Source organism: Delphinus delphis, chromosome X (genome assembly GCF_949987515.2).
Source record: "Delphinus delphis chromosome X, mDelDel1.2, whole genome shotgun sequence".
In the NCBI taxonomy this organism is placed as follows: domain Eukaryota; kingdom Metazoa; phylum Chordata; class Mammalia; order Artiodactyla; family Delphinidae; genus Delphinus; species Delphinus delphis.
Window position 1 is genome coordinate 74,741,579 of NC_082704.1, and position 9,516 is coordinate 74,751,094.

A 9,516-nucleotide genomic window follows, 5' to 3' on the forward strand; every position below is an offset into this window, starting at 1 on the left:
TTTTTAGTCTGTTTCCTCTTCCTCATTCCTGGGAATAAGCAAGCCTGTGCATGTTCTGTTCATGAGCAGACTCTCAGTTCCTTACAGCCTTCTAGTAAGCCTCACTGGCTTGCAAACCAGCTATGGGGACTGGTCTTGCCAGTGTCGGACCCCAGGTCTGGGGTGACCATTATGTGTCTCAAACCTTTTACTCCCCAGTGAGGACTCCCAAGCCTGAGATATCCCCCTCCTCTTCTGTGTTCCCAGCTAGGGGCACAGGTCCTGACCTGATCACTTCTCCTTTCCTACCTGACTCTTTGTGTATCTTTCTTTACAGTCCTGGTTATAGAATAGCCTTTCTGCCAGCCTCCAGCTTGTTTTCAGCAAGAGTTTCTCCACATGTAGATGTATTTCTGATGTGTTTTTGGAGAGAGTGAGTTCAGTGTCATCCCACTTTATCACCTTGATCTCCCCCTAGAAAGTGGATCCTCTAGCTCCTCTTTCAGAGGTGTTGTCTGGTGGTCTCTTTACTGCTTGTGCTTCTAAGGTTGCTGGTGACTTTTTGCCAGTGTCACTGCTGTTGTTGCTGGCTTTGCTGCCTTGGGCACAAGGATGGCCAGTTTCCTGCATCTAGGATCTCCTGTGTCACAACTCCACAGCTGCAGGGGGAGAGGGATGATTGAGGGGGAGCTGGGCTCATGGGTATCTTTGCCATACCTTGTATTGTCAGGTTCATGGGTGCCACTGCTATGATGGGGATAGGAGAGCAGAGTCATGGGCACCTCTTTAGTTAGATAGACAGATTGCAGGCCCAGCTGCTGCTGCTGCTCTGTTCCTTGTGGCCACAGGTGATGCTGCAGCTGGGAGGCTGGAGTTGTGTGTGCCACTCTGTCTATCCCCTGCTGCTACTGTGTTCTCTAGGGCTGTGGGCTCAGCTATCATAGCCAGGGGTCCACCATCACAGGTACCATCTCTGCTATCTCCCTTGGTCCCACCTCCTCTATGTGTTCCAGTACACCCACTTTTAGATGTACAGATGTGGGGAATTCTCCAGAATACTTGTGTGTTGGGCAGAGACACTTTTGTTGGTTGTAGATTGATGGGGAGAGAAAAAAGAGTGTCTCATGCTTCCATGATGCTGACGTCACTCTCTTTGTAAATAATCTTCATCTTTATTCAATAATGCTTTTATGTTACTTGGAAAGAGTTATATTTTCAGGTCTTAATTTTAATTTGTTAGGAAGGACTAGAGCAGCATTTAGTCTGTCATTAGTTTCACCAAGACTGATTTTTCTAAAGATTGTCATGTATGTCACAAGGAATTCCACTATAGCTGGGGACAGAATGAACACTTCCATAAACCATGTAAACTACAATCACTATTCTATCTTTGTAGGTAGTTCTTTCCATAATCTTGTATAGTTTTCTCTCTCTCTTATGCTGATGAGTACTCAGCTAAACACTAAAGTTGAAACCTCTTCAGATCCTTGTAGTTCTCTACAGTTTCAACTTAAGTTACCTACACCCCATTTCCAACAGGACCTACAAAATCAATGATGCTAAAATTGCAAGAGCTTTTAAGGCCATTTAGTTCAACACTAATATTTTTCAGATAGGAAAAATAAGTCAGATATTAAATGACTTAAGTTTATATATATATATATATATATATATATATATATATATATATATATATATATATATATATATATATATATATTCTCTGGCAGACCTAGAACTAAGAATGGATTTCTTAAGTCTTAGTACAGCGTTGTATTAACTACTTTCCACCATGCTTCATTCACAATATCTCTAAAATTTGTCTTTTTTCAACTTCAAAATATTCTTTAAAGTCAAGTCAAATGTGTACTTGAAAGTAGAGATTCACTAAAGGCAGTCAAGATTTCACAAAAGAAGCTATACCAAGTAGATTTTGAAAGATGGGTACAAAATCATGCAAGCAGATAGGCATATAGAAGAGTATGAATGAATACTCACAGAGGCAACTATTCACAAATCATTGTGGCTTGAAACTGTATGGTGAATTCTGGGGAACTATAAATACCATGGTATGGATGGAGCAATGACTATGATAAAATAATTCAATTTTTATTCTGTAAAAAAATTCAATTTTTATTCTGTAGGAAATGATTCACTGAAGCATGAGAATAAATCAGATTTTTATTTTAGATACATCACTCTGGAATCAGTATGAAGGAAAGATTAAAGAGTATGGGAAAGTTGTGGAGAGTTTACATCCAGAATAATTAGATGACTACTGCAATCATCCAGGCAAGAAATACAGAGAACCTAAATTAAAGGGGTAAAAAAGTGTCAATGGGGAAGTTTTAAAAAAAAAGATATATATATATATATATATATATATATATATATATATATATATATCTATGTAACTCTCTCTCTCTCTCTCTCTCTATATATATATATATATATATAGATATAGATATATCTATATCTATATCTATATATATATATATAGTAGATTCTTAGCTCTTATGACCAATTAAATGTGAAGTTTGAGAAGAAAAACTACAGATGCGATGGTTATGACTCCCAGATTTCTGATTCCTTTTGGGAATTTGGTAGGTGATAATCCCATTAACTAAGAAAAGGTGTTTAAGAGGATGAATAGTTTTGAAAGAGATTATGAGTTCAGCTTTATATACACTAAATTTAAAGAACCTAATGAATTTTTAGATTAAAAAGTTAGGTTTGCATTTGACTGAATTACCTTCACGCAGGAGACCTGATCAAGATACAGGCATACCTCATTTTATTATGCTTTGCTTTATTGCACTTCACAGATATTGCATTTTTTACAATGCAGCATGGCATTTGTGGCAAACCTGCTTTGAGCAAGTCTATCGATACCATTCTCCCAACAGCATTTACTCACTTCATATCTTTGTGTCACATTTTAGTAATTCTCACAATATTTCAAACTTCTTCATTATTATTATATTTGTTATGGTGATCTGTGATCAGTGACCTTTGATATTATTACTTTGACTCACTGAAGGCTCAGGTGGTTGTTGGCATTTTTTTAGCAATAACATATATTTAATTGCACACTTAGACTACATTATTGTATAAACAACTTTTATATGCATTGGGAAACCAAAAAAATTCATGTGACTCGTTTTATTGCAATATTTGCTTTATTGTGGTGGTCTGGAATTGAACCCAAAATATTTCTGAGGTATGCCTGTATATAAATTTAGGGTCTATTAGTATGTAACTTATAGTGGAAACTGTGAGTGTGAGTTAAAACACTCATATTGTGAAGATAAAAGAATAAGGTCAAGAACAATACCCTGGAGAAAAACAACTTTTACGTGTGGATGGAGAAGAAAGACCTACAAAAATACTGAGAGTAGGTGAGTCATAAGAGTGATTACTCAAAAGCTAAATAAAGATTTTAAAGAAGAGGTCAAAAGTATAAAATATATAGAAAAGCCAATCAGAGAGTTAATCTTATCTGAATCTTACACTGAGGTAGGCCCAAGGCAGAAGATTCGGCTATCTTCTAAAACAGCAAAGTAAAATACAGGGTCTGATTTCAAATACACATTACTGCTCTGAATTTGGCATAATATGAAGAAAAGTGCTGTTGATGCTGCTGTGGCAAGCCATTTAATAGCAAAATATACTGTAGAGATGAGGCCTATGTCAGTTTGCTAAGCATTGTAGCTTAATGTTTCCTTCAAGTCCACTTTTAATTACACCACTCTACAACTAAAGACAAAGGTAGGCAGAGATAGGAAAAAGTGAAAATTTAAAAAGCCCAGGAAACAATCAGTGGGCAGAAGTGAGTCCTGACATATCAAAAATCACTCTAAAAGTAAGTGGATTGAATTAATAATCAAAAGACACAGAATGGCTAGATGGATAAGAAAAACAGGACCCAACTAAATTCTGCCCACAAGAGACACCCTTCAGTTCTAAAGACATACATAGACTCAAAGTGAAGTATAGTAAGTCCCTTACATACACATGAGTTCCGTTCTGAGAGTGCATTCATAAGTGCAATTTGTTCATAAGTCCAACAAAGTTAGCCTACGTACCCAACTAACACAATTAGCTATATAGTACTGTATTGTAATAGGTTTATAATACTTTTCACACAAATAATACATAAAAAACAAACACAAAAAATAAAGAAAACATTTTTAATCTTACAGTACAGTACCTTGAAAAGTACAGTAGTACAGCACAACAGCTGGCATACAGGGACTGACATCGAGTGAACAGGCAAGAATAGTTACTGACTGGAGGAGGGAGAGGAGTTGGGAGATGGTAGAACTGAAGGATTGTCAGCAACAGGAGACGGAGGGCAAGCTGCAATTTCACTCAGGCCTGACATTGATGGCACAGTTTCTGGTTCCTTGCTGGATTCAACTCTATCTACCCTCTTGAAAAAATGATCCAGTGATGTCTGGGTAGTAACTCTTTTTTTCTTATCATAGATGACACAGTATCAGTGGATTGTATTCTGAACAGCTGCTGCAACCTTCGTGTACCATTCTATATTTGGGTCTTGTGCCTGAGAAACTAACAGTGCCTCCTCAAATAAAGAAGATCCCCTTGCCATTTCCTGTGTCGTGAATCTCTTTGTATCTTCAGTTACTTCTTCTTCTTGTCCCTATTCATCCTTTCTCTTGGGCCTCCAATTACATCAGGTCTTCAGTAGTAAGCTCCTCATGCTGCACAACAAGGAGTTCAATGAAGTTGTCCTCTTGCACATCTATCTCCAGCTTCTCACTGAAGGTCACTAAATTGATGAAAACCTCTTTGGACTCCGCATCCACCATCTCAAATCCAAGAGAATCATGAACAAACTGCGGGCAAAGATTCTTCCAAACTCCATTCATGGTGACAGCCATAACCTTATTCCAAGCAAAGTCAATGTTTTTATGGCCTTGTAGATGTTATAGTCCTTCCAAAATTGTGACAAAGTTGTTCCTGATTCGTCACTTGCCTTTACTGCCTGAGGAAAAGTGTGACGTAAGTGATATTTCTTGAAAGTCGCTATAACTCCCTGGTCCATAGGTTGGATAAGCAATGTAGTATTCGGTGGCAGATGCACTACTTTGATGTTGGGATGAAAGTCGCCCATGAATGGGGGGTGGCACAGAGCAATGCCGAGCAGCAAAATAATTTTGAATGGGACATTCTTCTCCAAGCAATATTTCTCTACCTCCAGAATAAAGTGGTGGAAAAACCAGTCCTGGAAAATGGCCTGTGTAACCCAGACCTTGGGGTTACTCTTCCACATGACAGGAAGAGAGTCCTTGGCTAGGTTTTCAAGGGCTCTTGGGTTTTCTGAATGATTAACTAAGAGAGGCTTTAGCTTTATATCACCGGAAGCATTGCCACAAAACAACAGAGTTAGCCTATCCTTTGCTGCTTTATAGCCTGACAAAAACTTTTCCTCCTTACTGATGTAACTTTGGTGTGGCATCCTCTTCCAGTACAGTCCTGTCTCATCCACATTAAAAACCTGCTTGGGTAAATATATGCCTTCATCTGCCCAGGAATTTCCTAAAATGCTTCAAGAAATTATTGATGAGGGAGATCAGCTCATCAATAATTTCTTGAAGCATTTTAGGAAATTCCTGGGCAGCTACCGTATCTGCACTCACTGCCTCGCCACTTACTTTTACATTGTGAAGGTTGGCTCTAGTCTTGAACCAATGAAACCAGCCATGGCTGGCATTAAAAGATGTGCCTTCTGATTCTTCACCGTGTTTATTCTTCAAGTCTTCATAAATCCTTTTAGCTTTCTCTTGAATCAGCATTAAGCTGAGCGAGACTCGATGCTGATGCTGATCCTGCATCCACACTCTGAAAAGTTTCTCCATTTCCTCCATCACTTTTATACGCTTCATCAGTATTATTGTCAACATCATTGGCACAGCAGACTTCACATATTCCATGATCTTGTCCTTGTTCTTTAGAATCGTGCCGATGGTTGAATGATTCATGTTATAAAAACAAGCGACATCTACTATCTTTTTGCCTTGCTCCACTCTCTCAATTATTTTCACTTTTGTTTCCACCATTATCGTTTGGTGCACCTTAGCAGTATCAGCTACATCACTGCTGCTTTTACACTTGCTTCCAGACATCCTGGGCTTGAAATAAAGATACTGTACTACTATACTCTATACAGTACTGTACAGTAAAGTACACAAAAGCACAACCACTTGTAGAGAATGCACACATGTGACAGTGTATGCCAGACATGTTAACTAACACGTGATTTGACATGCAAAGGCATGTATGCATCTTTGAAAGTTCACAACTTGAAGGTTCATACATAGGGGACTTACTGTAATAAAAGGATATATTCCATGGAAGTGTAAACAAATGTAGATACTCATATCAAACAAAATGGACTTTAAGCCAAAAATGGTAACAATAGACAAGGTAATTATATAATGATAAAGGGACAATATATCAAGATGACATAACAATCATAAATATACATGCACCCAACATCAGAACACCTAATTATGTTAAACAAACACTAACAGATCTAAAGGGAGAAATAGACAGCAATACAATAATACTAGGGGACTTCATAACCCAGTATCAACAACTGATAGAGTCTCCACTCAGAAAATCTACAAAGAAATGTTGGAATTGAACCATAAATTTAGACAAAATGGACTTAGACCTATGTAGACTATTCCATAAAACAGCCTCAAAATACACACTCTTCTCAAGTGCACATGGAACACTTTCTAGGATAGGTCATGTGATAGGACACAAAACAAGTCTTAGGAAATTTAAGAAGAAGGAACTCATACCAACAATCCTTTCTGACCACAATGATATAAAACTAGAAATCAACAGGAGGAAATGTGGAAAATCTACACATATGTGAAAACAAAATGACACTTCTGTAGAACCAATGGGTCAGAAAAGACATCAAAAGGGAAATATAAAAGTATCCTAATTCTGCCCATGGGCCACTGCCAGGTGCATGGGAGGGGCAGGGCACAGCCTGCAGGCTCAGGGACCTTCCTTACCCCAGTCCTGGATAAAGCAACCTCCTGCTTGCCAGGAAGCTGGCATGGCAGGGACCTGGCCTGTGAGTTACCCCTGGCAGCTCAGCACCACAGCAGGAGTCCAAGGGGTGGGCTTGCCTTGCTGGGCCAAGAATGGGTCCTGCAGCCAGGGCTGTGTGCATGTGTACTGAGTGGTGCCCTTGCCTGCTCTGAAGTGGAGAGTGAATGGTAGGCTGTGGTTTCCAGGGAGGATGGGACCCAGGTTTCTTAGGGTGACTGTGCTTCTAGGAAGTGTTGGGAAACCTGGAAAGTTGCATGAGTCACTGTTGCTTTTGAACTAGAAATGCCTTACTTGGCGTTAGATGGAACAGGGAGAAGAATGAGTACCTCACAGGACCAGAGAGGCTGCTCCAGTAATAGAGAACCCCTTTTGAGGTGTTGTGATGTACAGAGGGGCTTGGAGCTTGCTATTGGTGGAGTTCTCTGGGCTGAACAGCAAATTAAAGATAACTTGTGAGAGGTCAAAGCCCAGATTCACAGTTGCATAAGTCATCACCTGGAATGCCTTCAAAGCTGTGAGGTGTGGGTGTATGAAAAGATAGATCTCATCTATCAGCTTAAAGAGAAGGCACTTCAGCATCAGGCCCAGCAGCTCAACTGGTTACTGGGCCAGTTCAGTTGTCTTATTCATCAACTGGATTGCACCCAAAACAAAGATCTAGCCAATCAAGTCTCCGTGTGCCTGGACAGACTGGGAAGTTTGACCCTCAAACCTAAAGATTCCACTGTCCTACTCTTTGAAGCCAACATAACTGCCCTGCGCCAGGCTATCACCATATTTGGGTCTCTCAAGACCATTGAAATTCCTGAGCACTTTATGGCTCATGCTAGTTCATCAAATATTGGGTCTTTCCTGGAGAAAAGAGCCTATATACCATTGTCAGAGCAGAACTCAGCATCCAGCACCACAGCTGTCATTATCAGCAAATGGCTCCTTGGTAGCAAACCTGCCAATTGTCACCAGGTTTCTTACATACCCAGCACCAATCTCCAGGACTGGATCACCCAAAAAGCAGACCTTAGAGAATAGTCAGACTTCTGCCAGAGCCTGCAATTTCTTCAATAATGTCTGGGACAACCTAAAGGCCTTGGAAAACTGTCTCCACAAGAGTCAGCAATAAGAAGTTTCTGAAAAACCAAGTTACCAAAAGTGTAACAGCTATTCTACTACCAGTTCTTACTCCATTGAAATTGAAAAGGTTGGAGATCTAGGCCTTCTTGATCAAGATGAGATGGACCTTTCTGATTGGCTGGTGACTCCCCAGGAATCCCATAAGCTTGAGAAGTCTGGCAATGGCAGATGTGAAACCAGTGAGAAGTTTAAGCTCTTGTTCCGGGTGTTACCAGGAGTCCTATAGTGTGTATGATTGGCTTGTCAAGCCTGATTCCTGTACCAATTGCCCAAAGGTGTGGAGACTGAAAATCTGGTCAGTCTGAAGTGCCTGAATAACCACTTGAAGTCCAATAAACTCATGTCTGCTCCCAGTGTGATTACTGAGGATTGGCTTGTTCAGAACCATCAAGACCCATATAAAGTAGAGGAGGTCTGCAAAGCCAATGAGCCCTGTATAAGCTTTGCAGAGTGCATGTGTGATGAAACTTGTGAGAAGGAAGCTCTGTGTAAATGGGTTCTGAAGAAAGAAGGAAAGGATAAAAATGGTATGCCTGTGGAACCAAAACCTGAACCTGAGAAACATAAAGATTCCCTGAATATGTGGCCCTGTCCATTCAGAAAAGAGGCAACAGAACAAGCTAAGGCACCAAAGGCAATGGTTTCTTCTAGAATTGCTTATTCCTTCTAAGTCATAAACAACAGTCCCTTGTCAGAGTGGCTCATTACTCCCTCGTGCAAAGAGGGATGTCCCAAGGAAGTGCCTCTTACCAAGGACAGAGCTTGCAAACAAAAGCTCACAAGCCTCTCGGCCACTTCCTGGTTTCACTTTAACACAGCTGACTGGGTCTTGCCAGGGAAGAAGACGGGAAATTTTAGCCAGTTATCCTCAGGAGAAAACAAGTGGCTACTTCAAAAGAAGGCCAAGGAAGTGTTACTTAATTGGTCCCTACAGGAGGAATACAACTTTCCCCCTGCCCTTTACAGCGCCCCCCCCCCCAGCAGTTCGTGATCTCTTTGCCTGTTTGCAGTTTAAAGTTGATTTAAAAAAAAAGATTGTATCGAACTCCTTTACAGATGTGAAAAAATGGAGTACTAGAGTCAAGCAAATTTTCTGCAGATTATCACAAATCCATGAGCTGATTGACTGTGGCTTGCCAAATCATTGTGTTTCTGGGTCTGATGTAGTTCCTTTCCTGCCTAATTTTGAACTAATGAAGAGAAATAATGTCATCAAATTATGAGTTACTGTGTAAAAGAAAAAGGCTGTTTGTTGATGCTGATGTGATTCAGTTTCTTCTTATAGCAGCATTAATTCACCCCTACACTAGA

The 9,516-nt window shown here is 40.0% G+C and overlaps 1 protein-coding gene and 1 pseudogene across 1 annotated transcript; one reads left to right on the top strand and one right to left on the bottom strand.

Moving 5' to 3' along the window:
• Nucleotides 1-5,522: 5,522 nt before the first annotated feature.
• Nucleotides 5,523-6,128, bottom strand: LOC138413961 (tigger transposable element-derived protein 1-like). The gene has a single exon (XM_069540342.1). The coding sequence runs from the start codon at nt 6,126-6,128 to the stop codon at nt 5,523-5,525; it is 606 nt and encodes a 201-aa protein (XP_069396443.1).
• Nucleotides 6,129-7,392: 1,264 nt separating this feature from the next.
• LOC132418379 (nuclear receptor coactivator 4 pseudogene) lies at nt 7,393-9,267 on the top strand (annotated as a pseudogene).
• The last annotated feature ends 249 nt before the right edge of the window (nt 9,268-9,516 follow it).

What these genes read in the sequence shown, in the direction of transcription:
- LOC138413961 (XM_069540342.1), bottom strand. Translation starts at nt 6,128, where the DNA reads ATGTCTGGAAGCAAGTGTAAAAGCAGCAGTGATGTAGCTGATACTGCT.